This window comes from Oncorhynchus masou, chromosome 1 (genome assembly GCF_036934945.1).
Source record: "Oncorhynchus masou masou isolate Uvic2021 chromosome 1, UVic_Omas_1.1, whole genome shotgun sequence".
NCBI classification, from domain to species: domain Eukaryota; kingdom Metazoa; phylum Chordata; class Actinopteri; order Salmoniformes; family Salmonidae; genus Oncorhynchus; species Oncorhynchus masou.
This window is the reverse complement of record NC_088212.1, coordinates 48,289,842-48,316,319: the sequence shown is the minus strand read 5'-3', so window position 1 is coordinate 48,316,319 and position 26,478 is coordinate 48,289,842. Positions and strand designations below refer to the sequence as shown.

At 45.5% G+C, this 26,478-nt stretch overlaps 1 protein-coding gene across 5 annotated transcripts in view; it reads right to left on the bottom strand.

The window, feature by feature from the left end:
* The window catches only part of msh3 (mutS homolog 3 (E. coli)), a 141,722-nt gene that overhangs the window by 100,570 nt on the left and 14,674 nt on the right, over positions 1 to 26,478 (bottom strand). For 4 of the 5 annotated variants that reach the window (XM_064973548.1, XM_064973565.1, XM_064973574.1 and 1 more), the window contains exons 9-11: positions 5,059 to 5,219; positions 4,784 to 4,898; positions 4,590 to 4,674 (exon numbers count right to left, since the gene is read on the bottom strand). In XM_064973548.1, the coding sequence (XP_064829620.1) occupies positions 4,590 to 4,674; positions 4,784 to 4,898; positions 5,059 to 5,219 (361 nt within the window). The remainder of the gene's footprint in view (positions 1 to 4,589; positions 4,675 to 4,783; positions 4,899 to 5,058; positions 5,220 to 26,478) is intronic. The other variant, XM_064973557.1, reaches the window with a different exon arrangement.

Here is a 26,478-nt window from a genome sequence, read left to right as displayed (position 1 = left end):
CATCTCTCCCCGAGAAAGTTACTTCGTCTCCTCTTCCATCCTATCATCTCTTCCTCTGCTCATACCTTCTCCAACCTATCTCCTGATTCTGCCTCCTCAACCCTCCTCTCTTCCCTTTCTGCATCCTTTGACTGGGCTCTATGTCCCCTATCGTCAGTGCTCCAGGACCGGGAGGCATAGGGATCCTCAAACCCTCCCGAACGACGCTCCGTGGGCTCGATGACTCACATAGTTAACAGGCGAGCTAATGCACAGAATTAAGAGCAATTATCCGGGCAGCCGTTGAGTGTAATAGTTTCTACAGTGCGGAAATGGAGGCTAAATACTCTGGCTAACCGAAATACGATAATTATGCAATTGTCGTTGAAACAAAGCGGACCTGGCATCCTTTCACTCCCTCCATCTCTACATTTTCCTCCATCTGTCTCTGCTGCTAAAGCCACTTTCTACCACTCTAAATTCCAAGCATCTGCCTCTAACCCTAGGAAGCTCTTTGCCACCTTCTCCTCCCTCCTGAATCCTCCTCCCCCTACGCCCCCCCCTCCCTCTCTGCAGATGACTCGTCAACAGCCCTTTCAACTTAACATTTTGAAAAGAAGGAAAACGATAATTATGCAATTGTCGTTGATACGACGGCATCCTAAGAAGAAATTTTACTATAACGACGAAATGTAATGAAAAGTTATAAAAGTTATACTACCTGCGGACCGAAGTGTAGATGCGGCCGCCGCTCATTAACATCCTTATCATTTATCGCCCTCCAGGTTCCTCGGAGAGTTTGCTCACCTCTCACAGTCCTGGGCGACTTTAACCTCCCAACCTTTGACTCAGCCTCCTTCTTTCCACTCCTCCCTCTTTGACCTCACCCTCTCACCTTCCCCCTACTCACAAGGCAGGCAATATCGACCTCATCTTTACTAGAGTCTCCGACCACTACCTTGTATCCTTTTCCCTCTCATCCAACACTTCCCACACTGCCCCTACCGGATGGTATCGCGCCGTCCCAACCTTCGCTCTCTCTCCCCCGCTACTCTCTCCTCTTCCATCCTATCATCTCTTCCCTCTGCTCATACCTTCTCCAACCTATCTCCTGATTCTGCCTCCTCAACCCTCCTCTCTTCCCTTTCTGCATCCTTTGACTCTCTATGTCCCCTATCCTCCAGGCCGGCTCGGTCCTCCCCTCCCGCTCCGTGGCTTGCTAAGTCAAACGACACCGCTGGTTCTGCTCACACTGCCCTACCCTGTGCTCTGACCTCTTTCTCTCTGCAGATCTCTCCAGATGAAATCTCGCTAAGTCAAACGACACCGCTGGTTTGTGACTGTGCTCTGACCTCTTTCTCCCCTCTCTCTCCAGATGAAATCTCGCCGCCCAACAACCTGCCCGCTTGACCCTATCCCCTCCTCTCTTCTCCAGACCATTTCCGGAGACCTTCTCCCTTACCTCACCTCGCTCATCAACTCATCCCTGACCGCTGGCTACGTCCCTTCCGTCTTCAAGAGAGCGAGAGTTGCACCCCTTCTGAAAAAACCTACACTCGATCCCTACCGATGTCAACAACTACAGACCAGTATCCCTTCTTTCTTTTCTCTCCAAAACTCTTGAACGTGCCGTCCTTGGCCAGCTCTCACGCTATCTCTCTCAGAATGACCTTCTTGATCCAAATCAGTCAGGTTTCAAGACTAGTCATTCAACTGAGACTGCTCTTCTCTGTATCACGGAGGCGCTCCGCACTGCTAAAGCTAACTCTCTCTCCTCTGCTCTCATCCTTCTAGACCTATCGGCTGCCTTCGATACTGTGAACCATCAGATCCTCCTCTCCACCCTCTCCGAGTTGGGCATCTCCGGCGCGGCCCACGCTTGGATTGCGTCCTACCTGACAGGTCGCTCCTACCAGGTGGCGTGGCGAGAATCTGTCTACTCGCCACGCGCTCTCACCACTGGTGTCCCCCAGGGCTCTGTTCTAGGCCCTCTCCTATTCTCGCTATACACCAAGTCACTTGGCTCTGTCATAACCTCACATGGTCTCTCCTATCATTGCTATGCAGACGACACACAATTAATCTTCTCCTTTCCCCCTTCTGATGACCAGGTGGCGAATCGCATCTCTGCATGTCTGGCAGACATATCAGTGTGGATGACGGATCACCACCTCAAGCTGAACCTCGGCAAGACGGAGCTGCTCTTCCTCCCGGGGAAGGACTGCCCGTTCCATGATCTCGCCATCACGGTTGACAACTCCATTGCGTCCTCCTCCCAGAGCGCTAAGAACCTTGGCGTGATCCTGGACAACACCCTGTCGTTCTCAACCAACATCATGGCGGTGGCCCGTTCCTGTAGGTTCATGCTCTACAACATCCGCAGAGTACGACCCTGCCTCACACAGGAAGCGGCGCAGGTCCTAATCCAGGCACTTGTCATCTCCCGTCTGGATTACTGCAACTCGCTGTTGGCTGGGCTCCCTGCCTGTGCCATTAAACCCCTACAACTCATCCAGAACGCCGCAGCCCGTCTGGTGTTCAACCTTCCCAAGTTCTCTCACGTCACCCCGCTCCTCCGCTCTCTCCACTGGCTTCCAGTTGAAGCTCGCATCCGCTACAAGACCATGGTGCTTGCCTACGGAGCTGTGAGGGGAACGGCACCGCAGTACCTCCAGGCTCTGATCAGGCCCTACACCCAAGCAAGGGCACTGCGTTCATCCACCTCTGGCCTGCTCGCCTCCCTACCATTGAGGAAGTACAGTTCCCGCTCAGCCCAGTCAAAACTGTTCGCTGCTCTGGCCCCCCAATGGTGGAACAAACTCCCTCACGACGCCAGGACAGCGGAGTCAATCACCACCTTCCGGAGACACCTGAAACCCCACCTCTTCAAGGAATACCTAGGATAGGATAAGTAATCCTTCTCACCCCCCCCTTAATGATTTAGATGCACTATTGTAAAGTGGCTGTTCCACTGGATGTCAGAAGGTGAATTCACCAATTTGTAAGTCGCTCTGGATAAGAGCGTCTGCTAAATGACTTAAATGTAATGTAATGTAAATGAATACATTGTAAGTAGGGGGATGTTCACACCTACAGTAGCAGGGCTATAAAGAGTCTATTGTCCTGCTAATCGGGCCACAAGTATTTGAAAACCTGTTTTGAAAATGCCACCAGCTGTCCATCACTACTGTAAATAAAAACACAGCATCTTGTTTACAGTCTTTATTGTAACCACAATGAATTTTGCACGCCATTATATGTCAAAATCAAATCAAATCAAATTTATTTATATCACAAATAATTTGTATCTACCGTTCCAATTACTTTTAGAGTTTGGGATTTACAAATGTGTGCTTTTCATGTCATTTTTTGCTAAATCCAGTTCGGATTTAAGTGGAACTTTTGACTGACGCCTTTAGCGAGAGGTCTGATGCTTTAATATTTAATAATATCTGCCCTCCGATTTCATATCTAAGGGGAATTTTGCACGCCATTATATGTTACATTATTTTAGTTTTAACATGCAGACTGGCACGAATGACAGCAGGACGTTTCCCTAGTCAGCGCCATTATTAGGGCAATGCCACTTAAGGTGTTGTTCTGTGCTACCCAGTGGAGCGGGGTAGGGGTCCACCTCCCCTCCCCCGCCCGTCCTAATGGGCTAGGTCCGTCTTCTGTGCACGGCTCTGCGACCCGTCCCGTGCCCCTTGCACTCGTGTCTTGAACCTCTCGCGCCCACCGCTACTTCAGTGGATACAGCTAGAGAACTGCAAAGCAATCCCATTGTGCTCCACTCGGGTGCCATGACCAATATGACCAATATATATTGTCCTGCTAATAAAAGGGTTAATAATATACATGTGTGAATATCCAAGGGGCTTTTATATTATTCTAAATTAATAATAATTGTTTTGTTTAAAAAAATAACAATATTTTGGAGAATATTTTGTTTTCAAATAAAGTAAAAACCTACAGTCATCTCATGGGTCTCCCAGTCAAGACCGGCAATTGAATTGAACCAGCATCTGTAGCAACACAGCTTGCACTGCGATGCAGTGTCTTAGACTGCTGCGCCACTTAGGCGCTGTACGGTCGGGAGTTGGCTACAGTACTACAGTAAGAGCAAAATAATCCTAAACATTTCCACACCCTACCCTGTAGTCTAAGTTACTCTTATAATAAAAACCTTAGTGTAACAACAGTTTTATTAAGTAATAATTAAGTTGTGCACAAGTCGTGCACCATTATATATCTATCTATAATTATTTAAGTTTATGTCACCCACTCATTGTCAGTTAGAGACACAGTAGGACCCAAAAGCATAATCAGTGCTCCAACTCCCCTTGCACTGGTCTGGAGCAATGAAGTAGTGACACAGGGTACCGTACGAAACCACAAATTACCTCTAAGTCCCGCAGCATAATAGCAAAACTTTAGTTAGAGACACAGTAGGACCCAAAAGCATAATCAGTGCTCCAACTCCCCTTGCACTGGTCTGGAGCAATGAAGTAGTGACACAGGGTACCGTACGAAACCACAAATTACCTCTAAGTCCCGCAGCATAATCGCAAAACTTTTAGTGGAGCAACCACTCATTCACGAACACGTACCTGGTTGGTGAGTATCTCCAGGTTTCTGAGAGTGGGAGCACTGAGGACCATACCGTCTGACTCACAGGAGAGGTGCCTGAACGAACTTAAAGTCACACACACACAGAGAATTACCACATACAATATTACAAGAGTCACAGGGAGTCAGTCTGTGGCAACCACAAGGGCGGTGTGTGTGTATGTGTGTTGAGTACCTGTGGTGCAGTAGTACTCTCTGCAGGTTAAACTCTGTGAGGTAGTGGATGAGAGGACCCAGACAGCAGACCACAGGGCTTTCCAAAGAGGCTATACTGGAGAGAGGTCTGGAACCTGGGGATGGTCACACAAACACAGCCATGAGTCACAACCTCGTGCCTCATTTTGTTAGAATACTTGTTTCGTTGATCATCCGCCAGCGTCCCCAAAATACACACACACGCTGTCCCAACAGAAAATATTTTTCACTTAAAGGACAGACGGAAGCACGGACCTGTACGCCCGCCCGCCCGCCTCTCTCTCTGTCTCTCTCTCTCTGACACACCTGCGTCCTGTGCGTGAAAGTAGAACTCAGTGACAGTGTTCATTGCAGAGGCAAAGTCAAACTGAGCACTTTCCCTCTTCTCTATACGTACACCATCACCAGCCTGCACACTGCAGAAAGAGAGAGGCAAATAGAGAGGGAGTGGAGAGAGGGAGAAGGCAGGGAGAGAAGAGTGACAGAAGGAGGGAATAGGAGGTAGAGAGAGGTTATTACACCAACTCCTATAAGAATCAACCTGTTAGTCTGAACAGCTCAGGCACAAAAATCTAAGCTCAAGTCAAATGTTTTAGAAAAATATCTAAAAATATACAGTACCAGTCAAAAGTTCAGACACACCTACTCATGCCAGTTTTTATGTATTTGTACTATTATCTACATTGTAGAATAATAGTGAAGACATCAAAACTATGAAATAACACATATGGAATCATGTAGTAATCAAAAAAGTGTTAAACAAATCAAAATATATTTTATATTTGAGATTCTTCAAATAGCCACCCTTTTCCTTGATGACAGCTTTGCACACTATTAATGCATTCCAGGTGACTACCTCCTGAAGCTGTTTTAGAGAATGCTAATAGGTGTGCCTTGTTAAAAGTACATTTGTGGAATTTCTTTCCGTCATAAATGCAATTGAGCCAAATCAGTTATTTTGTGACAAGGTAGGGGTGGTATACAGGAGATAGCCCTATTTGGTAAAACACCAAGTCCATATAATGTCTAGAACAGCTCAAATAAGCAAAGAGAAACTATAGTACATTATTAATTTAAGACATGAAGGTCAGTTAATGTGTAAAATTTCAAGAACTTTGAAATTTTCTTCAAGTCAGAAAAACCATCAAGCGCTATGATTAAATTGGGTCTCATGAGAACCGCCACAGGAAAGGAAGACCCAGAGTTACCTCTGCTGCAGAGGAAACCGCTACAAAAGGAAACCAATAATAAGAAGAGACTTGCTTGGGCCAAGAAACATGAGCAATAGATATTAGACCAGTGGAAATCTGTCCTTTGGTCTGATGAAGCCAAAAGAGATTTTTTCTTCCAACCGCCGTGTCTTTGTGAGACACAGAGTAGGTGAACGGATGATCTCTGCATGTGTAGTTCCCACCGTGAAGCATGGAGGTGGTGGTGTGATGGTGTGGGGATGCTATGCTGGTGATACTCTCAGTGATTTATTTAGAATTCAAGGCGCACTTAACCAGCATGGATACCACAGCATTCTGCAGCGATACGCCATCCCATCTGGTTTGTGCTTAGTGGGACTATCGCTTGTTTTTCAACAGGACAATGATCCAACACATCTTCAGGCTGTGTAAGGGCTATTTGACCAAGAAGGAAAGTGATGACGTGCTGCATCAGATGACCTAGCCTCCACAACCGCCGACCTCAACCCAATTGAGATGGTTTGGGATGAGTTGGACCGCAGAGTGAAGGAAAAGCAGCCAACAAGTGCCTAGAATACACTACCATTCAAAAGTTTGGGGTCTCTTAGAAATGTCTTTGTTTTTGAAAAGAAAATCAAAAAAAAAAATTGTCCTTTAAAATAACATAAATTTGATCAGAAATTAAGTGTAGACATTGTTAATGTTGTAAATGACTATTGTAGCTGAAAACGACAGATTATTTCTAGAATATCTATATAACTGTCATGCCCTGGTCTTAGTATTTTGTGTTTTCTTTATTTATTTGGTCAGGCCAGGGTGTGACATGGGTTTTGGTATGTGGTGTGTTTTGTCTTGGGGTTTTTCGTAGGCATTGGGATTGTGGTTTAGTGGGGTTTTCTAGCATAGTCTATGGCTGTCTGAAGTGGTTCTCAATCAGAGGCAGGTGTTTATCGTTGTCTCTGATTGGGAACCATATTTAGGCAGCCATATTCTTTGAGTGTTTCGTGGGTGATCGTCTTTTTTCCTGTTCCTGTGTTAGTTTGCACCAGTTTAGGCTGTTTCGGTTTTCACGTTACGTTTCTTGTTTTGTAGTGTTTGTGTTTAGTTGTTTTATTAAACATGAATCTAAATAGCCACGTCGCATTTTGGTCCGACTCTCCTTCACCTAAAGAAAGCCGTTACAGAATCACCCACCACAACAGGACCAAGCGGCGTGGTGAAGAGCAGCAGCAGCAACAGAGGCTGCATTATTTGGAAGACTGGACATGGGAGGATGAGTTGGACGGTAAAGGACCCTGGGTACAGCCTGGAGAATATCGCCGCCCCAAAGAAGAACTGGAGGCGACGAAAGCAGAGAGGCGCTGCTATGAGGAGGCAGCACGGCGACGCGGATGGAAGCCCGAGAGTCAGCCCCAAAATTTCTTGGGGGGTGGCACACAGGAAGTGTGGCGAAGCCAGGTAGGAGACCTGCGCCAACTTCCTGTGCTTACCGGGTGGCGAGAGAGACCGGGAAGGCACCGTGTTATGCGGTGGAGTGCACGGTGTCCCCAGTGCGGGTGCATAGCCCGGTGCGGTACATTCCACGTATCGGCCGGGCTAGATTGAGCGTCGAGCCAAGTGCCATGAAGCCGGCTCTACGCATCTGGTCCCCAGTGCGTCTCCATGGGCCGGCTTACATGGCACCAGCCTTGCGCACGGTGTCCCAGGTTCGCCTGCATAGCCCAGTGCGGGCTATTCCACCTCGCCGCACTGGCAAGGGATGACCGGGAGTATTCAACCAGGTAAGGTTGGGCAGGCTCGGTGCTCAAGAGCTCCAGTGCGCCTGCACGGTCCGGTCCACCCAGTCCCACCTCCACGCACGAGCCCTCCGGTGGCAGCTCCCCGCACCAGGCTTCCTGTGCGTGTCCTCGGCCCAGTACCACCAGTGCCAGCACCACGCATCAGGCCTACAGTGCGCCTCGCCTCCAGCGCTGCCGGAGTACCCCGCCTGTTTAGCGCTGCCAAAGCCTTCCGCCTCTACAGCGCTGCCGGAGTCTCCCGCCTGTTCAGCGCTGCCAGTCTGCAAGGAGCAGCCAGAGCTGCTAGTCTGCAAGGAGCAGCCAGAGCTGCTAGTCTGCAAGGAGCAGCCAGAGCTGCCAGTCTGCAAGGAACTGCCAGTCTGCAAGGAGCTGCCAGTCTGCAAGGAGCTGCCCGTCTGCAAGGAGCTGCCCGTCTGCAAGGAGCTGCCCGTCTGCAAGGAGCCGCCAGTCTGCAAGGAGCCGCCAGTCTGCAAGAAGCCGCCAGAGCTGCCAGTCTGCAAGAAGCCGCCAGAGCTGCCAGTCTGCAAGAAGCCGCCAGAGCCGCCAGTCTGCAAGAAGCCGCCAGAGCCGCCAGTCTGCATGGAGCAGCCAGAGCCGTCAGTCTGCATGGAGCAGCCAGAGCCGCCAGTCAGCATGGAGCAGCCAGAGCCGCCAGTCAGCATGGAGCAGCCAGAGCCGCCAGTCAGCATGGAGCAGCCAGAGCCGCCAGTCAGCATGGAGCAGCCAGAGCCGCCAGTCAGCATGTAGCAGCCAGAGCCGCCAGTCAGCATGTAGCAGCCAGAGCCGCCAGTCAGCATGGAGCAGCCAGAGCCGCCAGTCAGCATAGAGCAGAAAAAGCCGCCAGTCAGCATGGAGCAGCCAGAGCCGTCAGTCTGCCAGGATCCGCCAGTCAGCCAGACTCTTCCAGACCCGCCAGTCAGCGAGGATCTTCCAGATCCGCCAGTCAGCCAGGATCCGCCAGTCAGCCAGACTTCCAGATCCGCCAGTCAGCCAGGATCTGCCAGAACCGCCAGGATCTGCCAGAGCCAACTACCTGCCTGAGATTCCTCTCAGTGCCCGAGCTTCCTCTCAGTGCCCGAGCTTCCTCTCAGTGCCCGAGCTTCCTCTCAGTGCCCGAGCTTCCTCTCAGTGCCTGAGCTTCCTCTCAGTGCCCGAGCTTCCTCTCAGTGCCCGAGCTTCCTCTCAGTGCCGAGCTACCCCTCAGTCCCGAGCTACCCCTCAGTCCCGAGCTACCCCTCAGTCCCGAGCTACCCCTCAGTCCCGAGCTGCCCCTCAGTCCCAAGCTGCCCCTCAGTCCAGTGGGGTCCTTGGTGAGGGCTACTAGGCCAAGGTCGGCGGCGAGGGACGCGAGGAAAATGGACTAAGACTTTGTTGGAGTGGGGTCCACGTCCCGCGCCGGAGCCGCCACCGTGGACAGACGCCCACCCGGACCCTCCCCTATGGGTTTAGGTGTGTGGCCGGGAGTCCGCACCTTGGGGGGGTTCTGTCACGCCCTGGTCTTAGTATTTTGTGTTTTCTTTATTTATTTGGTCAGGCCAGGGTGTGACATGGGTTATGGTATGTGGTGTGTTTTGTCTTGGGGTTTTTCGTAGGTATTGGGATTGTGGTTTAGTGGGGTTTTCTAGCATAGTCTATGGCTGTCTGAAGTGGTTCTCAATCAGAGGCAGGTGTTTATCGTTGTCTCTGATTGGGAACCATATTTAGGCAGCCATATTCTTTGAGTGTTTCGTGGGTGATAGTCCTTTTTCCTGTTCCTGTGTTAGTTCGCACCAGTTTAGGCTGTTTCGGTTTTCACGTTACGTTTCTTGTTTTGTAGTGTTTGTGTTTAGTTGTTTTATTAAACATGAATCTAAATAGCCACGCCGCATTTTGGTCCGACTCTCCTTCACCTAAAGAAAGCCGTTACAATAACATAGGCATACAGAAGCCCATTATCAGCAACCATCACTCCTGTGTTCCAATGGCACGTTGTGTTAGCTAATCCAAGTTTATAATTTTAAAAGGCTAATTGATCATTGGAAAAACCTTTTGCAATTTTGTTAGCACAGCTGAAACCTTGTTCTGATTAAAGAAGCAATAAAACTGGCCTTCTTTAGACTAGTTGAGTATCTGGAGCATCAGCATTTGTGGGTTCGATTACAGGCTCTAAATGTCTAGCAACAAAGACCTTTCTTCTGAAACTCGTCAGTCTATCCTTGTTCTCAGAAATGAAGGCTATCCCATGCGAGAAATTGCCAAGAAAAAACATAGAAATGTCAAAGTGACCCCAAACTTTTGAACGGTAGTATATGTGGGAACTCCTTGCATTCCAGGTGAAGTTTGTGAGAAAATACCAAGAATGTGCAAAGCTGTCATCAAGGCAAAGGGTGGCTACTATGAAGAATCTAAAATCAAAAATATATTTGGACTTGTTCAACACTTTTTTGATTACTACATGATTCCATATGTGTTATTTTATAGTTTTGATGTCTTCACTGTTATTCTACAATGTAGAAAATAGTCCAAATAAATTAAAACCCTTGAATGAGTAGGTGTGTCCAAACTTTTGACTAGTACTGTATTTACGAAAAAAGTGAATAAAAATGAGAAAAATATCTAAAAAATATAGTTAATAAAAAAGCCATTTAACTAGTAACATTGCTTGAAGATTGTCACATATGACAATTTGTTTACATTACGCTTGCATTATAGATAATTCCAAGGATAACGGAATTGCGCCAAAAAAAGTTTTCAAAGTTTAACAAACAATACAACTCTATGCACAAGGACTATATTTAACAACATACACTGAACATGTACAAAAATCACATTTACTGGAAGAACTGTGCAGATGCAAAGTTTGGTAGCAGAATGTCTGTAAAATCTCGCTGTTTTTTTGTGTGAACATGTTTTCCCAAAATTCTGTTAACCTCTTGATGCTATGGGGGCGCTATTTCATTTTTGGATGAAAAACGTTCCCGTTTTAAACAAGATATTTTGTCACAAAAAGATGCTCGACTATGCATATAATTGATAGCTTTCGAAAGAAAACACTCTGACGTGTCCAGAACTACCAAGATATTTTCTGTGCGTGCCCTAGAACGTGAGCTTCAGGCAAAACCAAGATGAGACGGCATCCAGGAAATGAGCAGGATTTTTGAGGCTCTGTTTTCCATTGTCTCCTTATATGGCTGTGAATGCGAGAGGAGTGAGTCAACCCTTTTTGTCATTTCCCCAAGGTGTCTGCAGCATTGTGACGTATTTGTAGGCAGATCATTGGAAGATTGACCATAAGAGACCACATTTACCAGGTGTCCGCCCGGTGTCCTGCGCCGAAATTGGTGCGCAAAAGTCAGCTGCCAGTATTTTTCCATGGGATTCAGAGAGGAAAGCAAGCTTCCACGAAAGATATATCAATGAAGAGATATGTGAAAAAACACCTTGAGGATTGATTCCAAACAACGTTTGCCATGTTTCGGTCGATATTATGTAGTTAATTCGGAAAAAGTTTGACGTTGTAGGTGACTGAATTTTCGGTTCGTTTCGGTAGCCAGATGCAATGTAGAAAACGGAACGATTTCTCCTACACACAGACGCTTTCAGGAAAAACTGCGCATTTGGTATGTAACTGAGAGTCTCCTCATTGAAAACATCAGAAGCTCTTCAAAGGTAAATGATTTTATTTGGTTATCTGGTTTTTGTGAAAATGTTGCGTGCTAAATGCTACTCAAAATGCTATGCTAGCTTTGCATACTCTTACACAAATTAGTCAATTTCTATGGTTCAAAAGCATATTTTGAAAATCTGAGATGACAGTGTTGTTAAGAAAAGGCTAAGCTTGAGAGCAGACGCATTATTTTCATTTTATTTGCGATTTTCAGAAATCGTTAAAGTTGCGTTATGCTAATGAGCCTGAGGCTTTAGTCACGATCCCGGATCCGGGATGGGGAGTTCCAAGAGGTTAAATAAGATTAAAATATGTCTGCAGAAAGAATGGGGTGTCAGCTATGACATGACACCTTGAGTTTAAAAAATAATAATAATCGGACCAACCGAAAAATGTCTGTAAACGAATTCAATATCCATGGACGTCTGGTGTCAGTCAGTGGGTGAGGATGCTGGTTACAGTAGATGGAAAGAGATGGGGCTCATGAGTAGGTGTCAATAGGAGCTGGGAGCGGTGACATTGGAGAGAGAGAAGAAAGAGAAGCGAGCAAGGGGTTGACCACCAGACAACAGAAAGAAAAGTTATTAACTGAACATAACAGTATTCCAGTGGGAGAGAGAACATTAGCAGGTGACCCAACGGTGGTTTGTGACTATTATGATTCCGCACTGTAGCCAATTGAATTGCTGAATTGACGTTAATGACTTTTCTGAAATTCTGTTACAGATTTGGTAACAGAATTTTGTTTTAAATCAATTAATAAAGTAAATTGATATCTGTAAAAACAGTATAACTAATTGGTCTACCTTTACGTGTTACTTATTTGAACTTTCATTATCCTCCCTCCAAATGCTGTATTATAGAAATGTTAAAATATCTTAAGGATATGTTGATTTTTAGTAAGAGAAGGCCATGTTACCGAAAAAATAACCTAAACTAAATATACAGTGCCTTCAGAAAGAATTTATGCTCCTTTACTTATTCCACATTTTGTTGTGTTACAGCGTGAATTCCAAATAAACTCAGCAAAATAGAAACGGTTGACAGTGAGAGGACGTTTCTTTTCTTGCTGAGTTTATTTGGAATTCAGGCTGTAATATTTATTTTCAGCAAACTTAACATGTGTAAATATTTGGATGAAAATAAGATTAAATAACTGAGACATAAACTGTACAAGCTCCACAGACATGTGACTAAGAAAAATTGAATAATGTGTCCCTGAACAAAATCAAAAGTCAGTATCTGGTGTGGCAACCAGCTGCATTAAGTACTGCAGTGCATCTCCTCCTTATACAGCTGCTGTGAGATGTTACCCCACTCTTCCACCAAGGCACCTGCAAGTTCCCGGACATTTCTGGGGGGAATGGCCCTAGCCCTCACCCTCCCATCCAACAGGTCCCAGACGTACTCAATGGAATCGAGATCCGGGCTCTTCACTGGCCATGGCAGAACACTAATATTCCTGTTGTGAAGGAAATCACACACAGAAAGAACAGTATGGCTGGTGGCATTGTCATGTCAGGAAGACCCTGCAGAAAGGGTACCACATGAGGGAGGAGGATGTCTTCCCTGTTAAGATTGCCTGCAATGACAACATGCTCAGTCCGATGATGCTGTGACACACCGCACCAGACTATGACGGACCCTCCACCTCGATCCCGCTCCAGAGTACAGGCCTTGGTGTAATGCTCATTCCTTCGACGATAAATGCGAATCCGACCATCACCCCTGGTGAGACAAAACCGCGACTCGTCAGTGAAGAGCACTTTTTGCCAGTCCTGTCTGGTCCAGCGACGGTGGGTGTGTGCCCATAGGTGACTTTGTTGCGGGTGATGTCTGGTGAGGACCTGCCTTACAACAGGCCTACAAGCCCATCAGCATATTGCGGACAGTCTGAGCACTGATGGAGGGATTGTGTGTTCCTGCCACCTTGTACCTGTCCCGCAAGTGTGATGTTCGGATGTACCGATCGTAGCGCTGTCTTAGGCATCTCACAGTACGAACATTGCAATTTATTGCCCTGGCCACATCTGCAGTCCTCATACCTCCTTGCAGCATTTATTTATTTAATTTATTTAACCTTTATTTAACCAGGTAGGCAAGTTGAGAACAAGTTCTCATTTACAATTGCGACCTGGCCAAGATAAAGCAAAGCAGTTCGACACATACAACGACACAGAGTTACACATGGAGCAAAACAAACATACAGTCAATAATACAGTATAAACAAGTCTATATACGATGTGAGCAAATGAGGTGAGATAAGGGAGGTAAAGGCAAAAAAAGGCCATGGTGGCAAAGTAAATACAATATAGCAAGTAAAACACTGGAATGGTAGATTTGCAATGGAAGAATGTGCAAAGTAGAAATAAAAATGGGGTGCAAAGGAGCAAAATAAATAAATTAAATACAGTAGGGAAAGAGGTAGTTGTTTGGGCTAAAATATAGGTGGGCTATGTACAGGTGCAGTAATCTGTGAGCTGCTCTGACAGTTGGTGCTTAAAGCTAGTGAGGGAGATAGGTGTTTCCAGTTTCAGTGCTTTTTGTAGTTCGTTCCAGTCATTGGCAGCAGAGAACTGGAAGGAGAGGCGGCCAAAGAAAGAATTGGTTTTGGGGGTAACTAGAGAGATATACCTGCTGGAGCGTGTGCTACAGGTGGGAGATGCTATGGTGACCAGCGAGCTGAGATAAGGGGGGACTTTACCTAGCAGGGTTTTGTAGATGACATGGAGCCAGTGGGTTTGGCAACGAGTATGAAGCGAGGGCCAGCCAACGAGAGCGTACAGGTCGCAATGGTGGGTAGTATATGGGGCTTTGGTGACAAAACGGATTGCACTGTGATAGACTGCATCCAATTTGTTGAGTAGGGTATTGGAGGCTATTTTGTAAATGACATCGCCAAAGTCGAGGATTGGTAGGGTGGTCAGTTTTACAAGGGTATGTTTGGCAGCATGAGTGAAGGATGCTTTGTTGCGAAATAGGAAGCCAATTCTAGATTTAACTTTGGATTGGAGATATTTGATATGGGTCTGGAAGGAGAGTTTACAGTCTAACCAGACACCTAAGTATTTGTAGTTGTCCACGTATTCTAAATCAGAGCCGTCCAGAGTAGTGATGTTGGACAGGCGGGTAGGAGCGGGTAGCGATCGGTTGAAGAGCATACATTTAGTTTTACTTGTATTTAAGAGCAATTGGAGGCCACAGAAGGAGAGTTGTATGGCATTGAACCTTGCCTGGAGGGTTGTTAACACAGTGTCCAAAGAAGGGCCAGAAGTATACAGAATGGTGTCGTCTGCGTAGAGGTGGATCAGAGACTTACCAGCAGCAAGAGCGACCTCATTGATGTATACAGAGAAGAGAGTCGGTCCAAGAATTGAACCCTGTGGCACCCCCATAGAGACTGCCAGAGGTCCGGACAGCAGACCTTCCGATTTGACACACTGAACTCTATCAGAGAAGTAGTTGGTGAACCAGGCGAGGCAATCATTTGAGAAACCAAGGCTGTCGAGTCTGCCGATGAGGATGTGGTGATTGACAGAGTCGAAAGCCTTGGCCAGATCAATGAACACGGCTGCACAGTAATGTTTCTTATCGATGGCGGTTAAGATATCATTTAGGACCTTGAGTGTGGCTGAGGTGCACCCATGACCAGCTCTGAAACCAGATTGCATAGCAGAGAAGGTATGGTGAGATTCGAAATGGTCAGTAATCTGTTTGTTGACTTGGCTTTCGAAGACCTTAGAAAGGCATGGTAGGATAGATATAGGTCTGTAGCAGTTTGGGTCAAGAGTGTCCCCCCCTTTGAAGAGGGGGATGACCGCAGCTGCTTTCCAATCTTTGGGGATCTCAGACGACACGAAAGAGAGGTTGAACAGGCTAGTAATAGGGGTGGCAACAATTTCGGCAGATAATTTTAGAAAGAAAGGGTCCAGATTGTCTAGCCCGGCTGATTTGTAGGGGTCCAGATTTTGCAGCTCTTTCAGAACATCAGCTGAACGGATTTGGGAGAAGGAGAAATTAGGAAGGCATTTTTAAAAATATCCAGGCATCCTCTACTGACGGGATGAGATCAATATCCTTCCAGGATACCCCGGCCAGGTCGATTAGAAAGGCCTGCTCGCTGAAGTGTTTCGGGAGCGTTTTACAGTGATGAGTGGGGGTCGTTTGACCGCTGACCCATTACGGATGCAGGCAATGAGGCAGTGATCGCTGAGATCTTGGTTGAAGACAGCAGAGGTGTATTTAGAGGGCAAGTTGGTTAGGATGATATCTATGAGGGTGCCCGTGTTTAAGGCTTTGGGGAGGTACCTGGTAGGTTCATTGATAATTTGTGTGAGATTGAGGGCATCAAGTTTAGATTGTAGGATGGCTGGGGTGTTAAGCATGTTCCAGTTTAGGTCGCCTAGCAGCACGAGCTCTGAAGATAGATGGGGGCAATCAGTTCACATATGGTGTCCAGAGCACAACTGGGGGCAGAGGGTGGTCTATAGCAGACTGCAACGGTGAGAGACTTGTTTTTAGAGAGGTGGATTTTTAAAAGTAGAAGTTCAAATTGTTTGGGTACAGACCTGGATAGTAGGACAGAACTCTGCAGGCTATCTTTGCAGTAGATTGCAACACCGCCCCCTTTGGCAGTTCTATCTTGTCTGAAAAGGTTGTAGTTTGGAATTAAAATTTCAGAATTTTTGGTAGTCTTCCTAAGCCAGGATTCAGACACAGCTAGAACATCCGGGTGGCAGAGTGTGCTAAAGCAGTGAATAGAACAAACTTAGGGAGGAGGCTTCTAATGTTAACATGCATAAAACCAAGGCTATTATGGTTACAGAAGTCATCAAAAGAGAGCGCCTGGGGAATAGGAGTGGAGCAAGGCACTGTAGGGCCTGGATTCACCTCTACATCGCCAGAGGAACAGAGGAGGAGTAGAATAAGGGTGCGGCTGAAAGCAATAAGAATTGGTCGTCTGGAACAGAGAGTAAAAGAAGGTTTCTGGGGGCGATAAAATAACATCAAGGTATAATGTACAGACAAAGGTATGGTAGGTTGTGAATACAGTGGAGGTAAACCTAGGTATTGAGTGATGAAGAAAGAGATATTCTCTAGAAACATCATTGAAACCAGGAGATGTCATTGCATGTGTGGGTGGTGGAACTAATAGGTTGGATAAGGTATGGTGAGCAGGACTAGAGGCTCTACAGTGAAATAAGCCAATAAACACTAACCAGAACAGCAATGGACAAGGCATATTGACATTAAGGAGAGGCATGCTTAGTCGAGTGTTCAAAAGGGATGCCTAAGGCACATTCACACAGATGAGCAGGGACTCTGGGCATCTTTCTTTTGGTGTTTTTCAGAGTCAGTAGAAAGGCCTCTTTAATATCCTAAGTTTTAATTGCCTACCGTCTGTAACCTGTTAGTGTCTTAACAACCGTTCCACAGGTGCATGTTCATTAATTGTTTATAGGTCATTGAACAAACATGGGAAACAGTGTTTAAAACCTTTACAATGAAGATCTGTGAAGTTATTTGGATGTTTACAAATTATCTTTGAAAGACAGGGTCCTGAAAAGGGAACGTTTCTTTTTTTGCTGAGTTTAGATTAAATATATATTTTTCTCACCCATCTACACACAATACCCTATAAGGATGAAGTGAAAACACGTTTTTAGAAATGTTTACACATTTATTGAAAATGAAATACAGAAATATCTAATTTACATAACTTATTCACACCCGAGTCAATACTCTGCAGAAGCACGTTTGGCAGCGATTACAGCTGTGAGTCTTTCTGGGTAAGACTAAGAGCTTTCCACACCTGGATTGTGCAACATTTGACGATTATTATTCTCTAAATTCTTACAGCTCTGTCAAAGTGGTTGTGGTTCAGTTCTAGACAACCCTTTTTAGGTCTTGCCATAGATTTTCAAGTAGAATTAAGTCAAAACTGTAACTCGGCCACTCAGGAACCATCACGGTCTTCTTGATAAGAAACTCCAGTGTAGATTTGGCTTTGTGTCTTAGGTTATTGTCCTGCTGAAAGGTGAATTACTCTCCCAGTGTCTCCAGTCTTTAATGATTACAAGCATACCTATAACATGATGCATCCACCACTATGCTTGAAAATATGGAGGGGGAAAGTGAATCGGAGAGGTGCGGGGGGCTGCCGTAGACCTGGATGTCGATCTTCAGTGGTACTCAGTAATGTGTTGTATTGGATTTGCCCTAAACATAACACTTTCTATTCAGGACAAAAAGTTCATTGCTTCGCCACATTTTTTTGCAATAAGGCACTAAAGTAATACTGCAAAGAGGATGCATGTTTTGGAATATCTTTATTATGTACAGGCTTCCTTCTTTTCCCTCTGTCAATTAGGTTAGTATTGTGGAGTAAGTAACTACAATGTTATTGATCCATCCTCAGTTCTCCTATCACAACCATTAATTAAACTGTTTTAAAGTCACCATTGGCCTGAAGGTGAAATCCCTGAATTGTTTCCTTCCTCTCCGGCAACTGAGTTAGGAAGGACTGCTGTATCTTTGTAGTGACTGGGTGTATTGATACACCATCCAAAGTGTAATTACTAACTTCACCATGCTCGAAGGGATATTCATTGTCTGTTTTTATTTTACCCATTGACCAGTAGGTGTCCTTCTTTGCAAGGCATTGGAAAACCACCCTGGTCTTTGTGGTTGAATCTGTGTTTGAAATTCACTGCTCGACCTTACAGATAAGTGTGTGTGGAGTACAAAAATTAGGTAGTCATTCAAAAATCATGTCAAACACTATTATTGCACACAGTGAGTGAGTCCATGCAATTTATTATGTGACTTGTTAAGCACATTTTTTACTCCTGACCTAATTTAGACTTGTCATAAAAGGGGTTGAATATGTATTGATTCAAGACATTTAAGCTTATCATTTTATTCATTTGCAAAAGCTTTAAAAAAACATAATTCCTCTTCGACATTATGGGGTGTATAGGCCAGTGACAACAAACTTTTTTTATTCTGGCTGTAAGAAAACAAAATGTGGAGGGGAAAAAAACAAGGGATGTGAATACTGTCTGAATGCACTGTAAGTGTTGATATTAGTTATAAGTGTTGTAACAAAAAAAAAAAAAAAAAATGTTTGATGTACTTTTTCTGGTAAATGTTTAAGAGCCCCTTTTCCACCTGTTTGACAAGAAAACAAAGCCTGCTTATTCCACATTTTTGGGATGGACACTTTTTGAGAAATGAAAATATATCTAGGGCTGTGGAGGTCACGAAATTGTGTCAGCCGGTGATTGTCAAGCAAATAAGTGCCCGTCTCACGGTAATTGCATAAAATGGTAATGACATAAAACGTTAATTAGCATAAACACATTTAGCATCTCCTGATTTCCACACACCTACAAGCCACTGATGCAGACCTTTGGAACATCTACGTTTTAAAATGTCTAATAAATCAATTTAATATAGCCTACACCATCACAATAAATCCCTTATTTACTTTGGACAGGTCTAAAGAAACATGAAGAATGTAGTCTATTTCAGAAGAACAAAAAAAAGCATACTCTGAGTTGTCCTTATGTTAATATAGACTCTATGCATCTTTCATAGCGAGCTAGCGAGGGACTGGGAAAGAGAACAGTATAGCAGGTCTGCCACCAGACAGACAGAGTTAGAACTGGGCACTAGGCCTAAATATCGATAATCAAAAGCTGCAATAGAATGCTGTATCTGGCAATTTCTTGGCTTACAATGTCTTGCAATTTCAGTACAGCAGGGCCCATCATCAATGAATAGGCTAGGATATTCTACACACAACAGGCCGAAGAGTGAACACCCACTCGCATCAGTAGCGAAGGGCAGGCGAGCCAATTATTTTTATTTTATAATAAATGTTTTTCACTAAGGAATTTTGTTAAGGATCCGAACATCACTTAAAAGTTAGTTCAAACCCCTAGTGTAAAGCCCTTTATTTTTCATTTGACATGCTCCTATGAACTTGACATGTGGGTGCACATGGAAATGACCTTATTGCTTCATTATAATGTGTTATAATGCTCTATAACAGCATCTATAAGTTAAGCATTATAACTAACATAACCCTTCAAATAAAATATTATTTGTTTTACTGAAACTTCAATGTCTGTCAACATCATACAGTACCCATATTTTGCTTGTGCCTGACAAGTATTTATTCCAATGAAAGTCTCTCTCCTGTGATTTCAAGGACTCTGTGGCTTTGTCATCTCTTGCTGTTTCCAAGACAACCAAAGCAAACACGTGGTAGAGAGAGATGGAAGAGTCTCTTTAACAGCAACACACTCCACAAAAGTGGACACCTATAAGTACCTAGGTGTCTGGCTAGACTGCAAACTCTCCTTCCAGACCCATATCAAACATCTCCAATCGAAAATCAAATCAGGAGTCTGCTTTCTATTCCGTAACAAAGCCTCCTTCACTCACGCTGCCAAGCTTACCCTAGTAAAACTGACTATCCTACCGATCCTCGACTTCGGCGATGTCATCTACAAAATTGCTTCCAACACTCTACTCAGCAAACTGGATGCAGTTTATCACAGTGCCATCCGTTTTGTCACTAAAGCACCTTATACTACCCACCACTGCGACTTGTATGCTCTAGTCGGCTGGCCCTCACTACATATTCGTCGCAAGACCCACTGGCTCCAGGTCGTCTACAAGGCCATGCTAGGTAAAGCTCCGCCTTATCTCAGTTCACTGGTCACGATGGCAACACCCATCCATAGCACGCGCTCCAGCAGGTGTATCTCACTGATCATCCCTAAAGCCAACACCTCATTCGGCCGCCTTTCGTTCCAGTACTCTGCTGCCTGTGACTGGAACGAATTGCAAAATTTAAAAAAAATAAAAAAATAAATAAAAATAAAAAATCGCTGAAGTTGGAGACCTTTATCTCCCTCACCAACTTCAAACATCAGCTATCTGAGCAGCTAACCGATCGCTGCAGCTGTACATAATCTATTGGTAAATAGCCCACCCATTTTCACCTACCTCATCCCCACAGTTTTTATTTATTTACTTTTCTGCTCTTTTGCACACCAATATCTCTACCTGTACATGATCATTTATCATTCCAGTGTTAATCTGCAATATTGTAATTATTTGCCTACCTCCTCATGCCTTTTGCACACATTGTATATAGACTCCCCTTTTTTTTCTACTGTGTTATTGACTTGTTAATTGTTTACTCCATGTGTAACTCTGTGTTGTCTGTTCACACTGCTATGCTTTATCTTGGCCAGGTCGCAGTTGTAAATGAGAACTTGTTCTCAACTAGCCTACCTGGTTAAATAAAGGTGAAATAAAAAATAAAAATAAAATAAAAACACAGACAACCAATTGAACCATTGCAACAAAGAACCATATATTAGTCTGTAGGATTCAATTGTTGAAAACACAGACAAAGCAGCATGCCTCCAGCGGACTTCCATTCTAGCTAGAGATGGTTATAAAATACCAGCTATAGACAGGCCCTTCAACACCATCACACCCCTGGGTAGACCTGATCACTATGATCAATAGCCAATACACTCAGCCATTCCAAATAATCAATTTCACACACCAATGGTTCTGATCAACCTGTATGTAGAACATAGACCTTACCGTGAAATGGTTACAAGCCCTTAACTCTTTCTTGAACTGCGTTGTTGGTTAAGAAATTTGTACTAAATAAACTAAAGTAAAACACTCTTTATTAAATAACAATAACAAGGCTACAGTTGAAGTCAGAAGTTTACATACACCTTAGCCAAATACATTTAAACTCAATTTTTCACAATTCCTGACATTTAATCATAGTAACAATTCCCATCTTAGGTCAGTTGGGATCACCACTTTATTTTAAGAATGTGAAATGTCAGAATAATAGTAGAGAATTATTTATTTCAGCTTTTAATTTCTTTCATCACATTCCCAGTGGGTCAGAAGTTCACATACACTCAATTAGTATTTGGTAGCATTGCCTTTAAATTGTTTAACTTGGGTCAAACATTTCGAGTAGCTTTCCACAAGCTTCCCACACTTAGTGGGGTGAATTTTGGCCAGACTGACGAGTTTCAGAAGAAAGTCTGTTTCTGGCCATTCAAACTCACAAATACTGATGCTCCAGATACTCAACTAGTCGAAAGAAGGCCAGTTTGATTGCTTCTTTAAAATCAGGACAACAGTTTCCAGCTGTGCAAACATAATTGCAAAAGGGTTTTCTAATGATCAGTTAGCCTTTTAAAATGATAAACTTGGATTAGCTAACAACATGCCACCATCACAAGAGTGATGATTGCTGATAATGGGCCTCTACGCCTTCTTTTTTTACTTAAAAAGCTGAAAAGTCATTTACAACATTAACAATGTCTACACTATTTCTGATGAATTTGGTGTTATTTTAATGTACAAAAAAATGCGCTTTTCATTAAAAAACAAGAACATTTCTAAGTGACCACAAACGTTTGAACGGTAGTGTAAAAAACACATTTTAAGCCCTGTCAAGTTTGTTGTTGACTATTGCTAACTATCGTTGACAGCCATTTTCAAGTCTTGCAATAGATTTTCAAGCCAATTTAAGTCAAAACTGAAACTAGGCCACTCAGGAACATTCAATATCGTCTTGGTAAACAACTCCAGTGTATACTTGACCTTATGTTTCAGGTTATTGTCCTGCTGAAAGGTGAATTTGTCTCCCAGTGTCTGTTGGAAAGCAAACAACCAGGTCTTCCTCTAGGATTTTGCCTGTGCTTAGCTCTATTCCTTTTCTTTCTATCCTAAAAAACATCCTGTCCTTAGCAATGACAAGCATTACCCAAAACATGATGCAGCCATCACTATGCTACCAAGAAGCTCTCGTTTTTCCGGATCCGGGTTGGAGCGAGCGGTCGCATCTACACTTCGGTCCGCAGGTAGTATAACTTTTCATTACATTTTCATTACATTTCATTATAGTACAACGGTTTGATTTGTCTAATCTTAGCAATTTCTTCTTAGCTAGCTACATAGCCGTCTTTGTATCAAAGATAATTGCGTAATTATCGTATTTCGTCGTCCTAACGTAGTCTACACTGCTATCTGCTCAGCAGCTAGCTAACGTCTACTAGCACTGTAGAAACTATTACACTCAACTGAACGACTCGATTAGTGTAGTGTCAACAACGCAGCCACTGCCAGCTAACCTACAAAGTCAACAACGCAGCCACTGCCAGCTAGCCTACTCCAGCAGTACTGTATCATTTCAATCATTTTAGTCAATAAGATTCTTGCTACGTAAGCTTAACTTTCTGAATATTCGAGACATGTAGTCCACTTGTCATTCCAATCTCCTTTGCATTAGCGTAGCCTCTTCTGTAGCCTGTCAAATATGTGTCTATCTATCCCTGTTCTCTCCTCTCTGCACAGACCATACAAACGCTCCACACCGCGTGGCCGCGGCCACCCTAATCTGGTGGTCCCAGCGCGCACGACCCACGTGGAGTTCCAGGTCTCCGGTAGCCTCTGGAACTGCCGATCTGCGGCCAACAAGGCAGACTTCATCTCAGCCTATGCCTCCCTCCAGTCCCTCGACTTCTTAGCACTGACGGAAACATGGATCACCACAGATAACACTGCTACTCCTACTGCTCTCTCTTCGTCCGCCCACGTGTTCTCGCACACCCAGAGAGCTTCTGGTCAGCGGGGTGGTGGCACCGGGATCCTCATCTCTCCCAAGTGGTCATTCTCTCTTTCTCCCCTTACCCATCTGTCTATCGCCTCCTTTGAATTCCATGCTGTCACAGTTACCAGCCCTTTCAAGCTTAACATCCTTATCATTTATCGCCCTCCAGGTTCCCTCGGAGAGTTCATCAATGAGCTTGATGCCTTGATAAGCTCCTTTCCTGAGGACGGCTCACCTCTCACAGTCCTGGGCGACTTTAACCTCCCCACGTCTACCTTTGACTCATTCCTCTCTGCCTCCTTCTTTCCACTCCTCTCCTCTTTTGACCTCACCCTCTCACCTTCCCCCCTACTCACAAGGCAGGCAATACGCTCGACCTCATCTTTACTAGATGCTGTTCTTCCACTAACCTCATTGCAACTCCCCTCCAAGTCTCCGACCACTACCTTGTATCCTTTTCCCTCTTGCTCTCATCCAACACTTCCCACACTGCCCCTACTCGGATGGTATCGCGCCGTCCCAACCTTCGCTCTCTCTCCCCGCTACTCTCTCCTCTTCCATCCTATCATCCCTTCCCTCTGCTCATACCTTCTCCAACCTATCTCCTGATTCTGCCTCCTCAACCCTCCTCTCTTCCCTTTCTGCATCCTTTGACTCTCTATGTCCCCTATCCTCCAGGCCGGCTCGGTCCTCCCCTCCCGCTCCGTGGCTCGACGACTCATTGCGAGCTCACAGAACAGTGCTCTGGGCAGCCGAGCGGAAATGGAGGAAAACTCGCCTCCCTGCGGACCTGGCATCCTTTCACTCCCTCCTCTCTACATTTTCCTCCTCTGTCTCTGCTGCTAAAGCCACTTTCTACCACTCTAAATTCCAAGCATCTGCCTCTAACCCTAGGAAGCTCTTTGCCACCTTCTCCTCCCTCCTGAATCCTCCTCCCCCTCCTCCCTCTCTGCAGATGACTTCGTCAACCATTTTGAAAAGAAGGTCGACGACATCCGATCCTCGTTTGCTAAGTCAAACGACACCGTTGGTTCTGCTCACACTGCCCTACCCTGTGCTCTGACCTCTTTCTCCCCTCTCTCTCCAGATGAAATCTCGCTTCTTGTGACGGCCGGCCGCCCAACAACCTGCCCGCTTGACCCTATCCCCTCCTCTCTTCTCCAGACCATTTCCGGAGACCTTCTCCCTTACCTCACCTCGCTCATCAACTCATCCCTGACCGCTGGCTACGTCCCTTCCGTCTTCAAGAGAGCGAGAGTTGCACCCCTTCTGAAAAAACCTACACTCGATCCCTCCGATGTCAACAACTACAGACCAGTATCCCTTCTTTCTTTTCTCTCCAAAACTCTTGAACGTGCCGTCCTTGGCCAGCTCTCACGCTATCTCTCTCAGAATGACCTTCTTGATCCAAATCAGTCAGGTTTCAAGACTAGTCATTCAACTGAGACTGCTCTTCTCTGTATCACGGAGGCGCTCCGCACTGCTAAAGCTAACTCTCTCTCCTCTGCTCTCATCCTTCTAGACCTATCGGCTGCCTTCGATACTGTGAACCATCAGATTCTCCTCTCCACCCTCTCCGAGTTGGGCATCTCCGGCGCGGCCCACGCTTGGATTGCGTCCTACCTGACAGGTCGCTCCTACCAGGTGGCGTGGCGAGAATCTGTCTCCTCGCCACGCGCTCTCACCACTGGGGTCCCGCAGGGCTCTGTTCTAGGCCCTCTCCTATTCTCGCTATACACCAAGTCACTTGGCTCTGTCATAACCTCACATGGTCTCTCCTATCATTGCTATGCAGACGACACACAATTAATCTTCTCCTTTCCCCCTTCTGATGACCAGGTGGCGAATCGCATCTCTGCATGTCTGGCAGACATATCAGTGTGGATGACGGATCACCACCTCAAGCTGAACCTCGACAAGACGGAGCTGCTCCTCCTCCCGGGGAAGGACTGCCCGTTCCATGATCTCGCCATCACGGTTGACAACTCCATTGTGTCCTCCTCCCAGAGCGCTAAGAACCTCGGCGTGATCCTGGACAACACCCTGTCGTTCTCAACTAACATCAAGGCGGTGGCCCGTTCCTGTAGGTTCATGCTCTACAACATCCGCAGAGTACGACCCTGCCTCACACAGGAAGCGGCGCAGGTCCTAATCCAGGCACTTGTCATCTCCCGTCTGGATTACTGCAACTCGCTGTTGGCTGGGCTCCCTGCCTGTGCCATTAAACCCCTACAACTCATCCAGAACGCCGCAGCCCGTCTGGTGTTCAACCTTCCCAAGTTCTCTCACGTCACCCCGCTCCTCCGCTCTCTCCACTGGCTTCCAGTTGAAGCTCGCATCCGCTACAAGACCATGGTGCTTGCCTACGGAGCTGTGAGGGGAACGGCACCCCAGTACCTCCAGGCTCTGATCAGGCCCTACACCCAAACAAGGGCACTGCGTTCATCCACCTCTGGCCTGCTCGCCTCCCTACCACTGAGGAAGTACAGTTCCCGCTCAGCCCAGTCAAAACTGTTCGCTGCTCTGGCCCCCCAATGGTGGAACAAACTCCCTCACGACGCCAGGACAGCGGAGTCAATCACCACCTTCCGGAGACACCTGAAACCCCACCTCTTCAAGGAATACCTAGGATAGGATAAAGCAATCCTTCTTTTTACCCATCTATCAATAAGTGCCCTTCTTTGCGAGGCATTGGAAAACCTCCCTGGTCTGTGGTTGAATCTGTGTTTGAAATTCACTGCTCGACTGAGGGACCTTACAGATAATTGTATGTGTGGGGTACAGAGAGGAGGTAGTCATTCAAAAATTATGCTAAACACTATTGCTCACAGTGAATCCGTGCAACTTATTATGTAGTCGAAGACAGAGTGAACAAATGTGAACGATGAAGGCCAGTGACGAAGACACGTCTAGCGACTTGCTGACACACCAGCCTGGAGTGTTGATTCAATATGGCATTATCCAGACGGCTGGCTGTATATTTACATCTCATAGGAGAGAGTCACACCTTCGCCATGGCGATGTTCTCACGGAAGTCCTGGGGTCACTCACCAGGAGTGGTAAGTACTGACGAAACTTGAAATCAACACAATTAATGTTAGTGTGAATTAAATTGTCATGTTTGGATTGTTTCAAGAGTTCATGAAGAGCTATGAATTTTGATATGTTTCATTGTACTGTAAGTTCTATGGATTTTATTTCCGACTGTTCATTGGAAAGTTCAAAGACAAGCGACACAGGAATGCGCCAATATAATTTAGATAAGGTTTTTGATGAGTAGATCCAAGAATGCGTGTACTGTCATGCCTTTTGTTTGAATGTTTTGGGACATGCAAAGTGATGTTAGACTATGGGAGATACTGGGATTTTAGT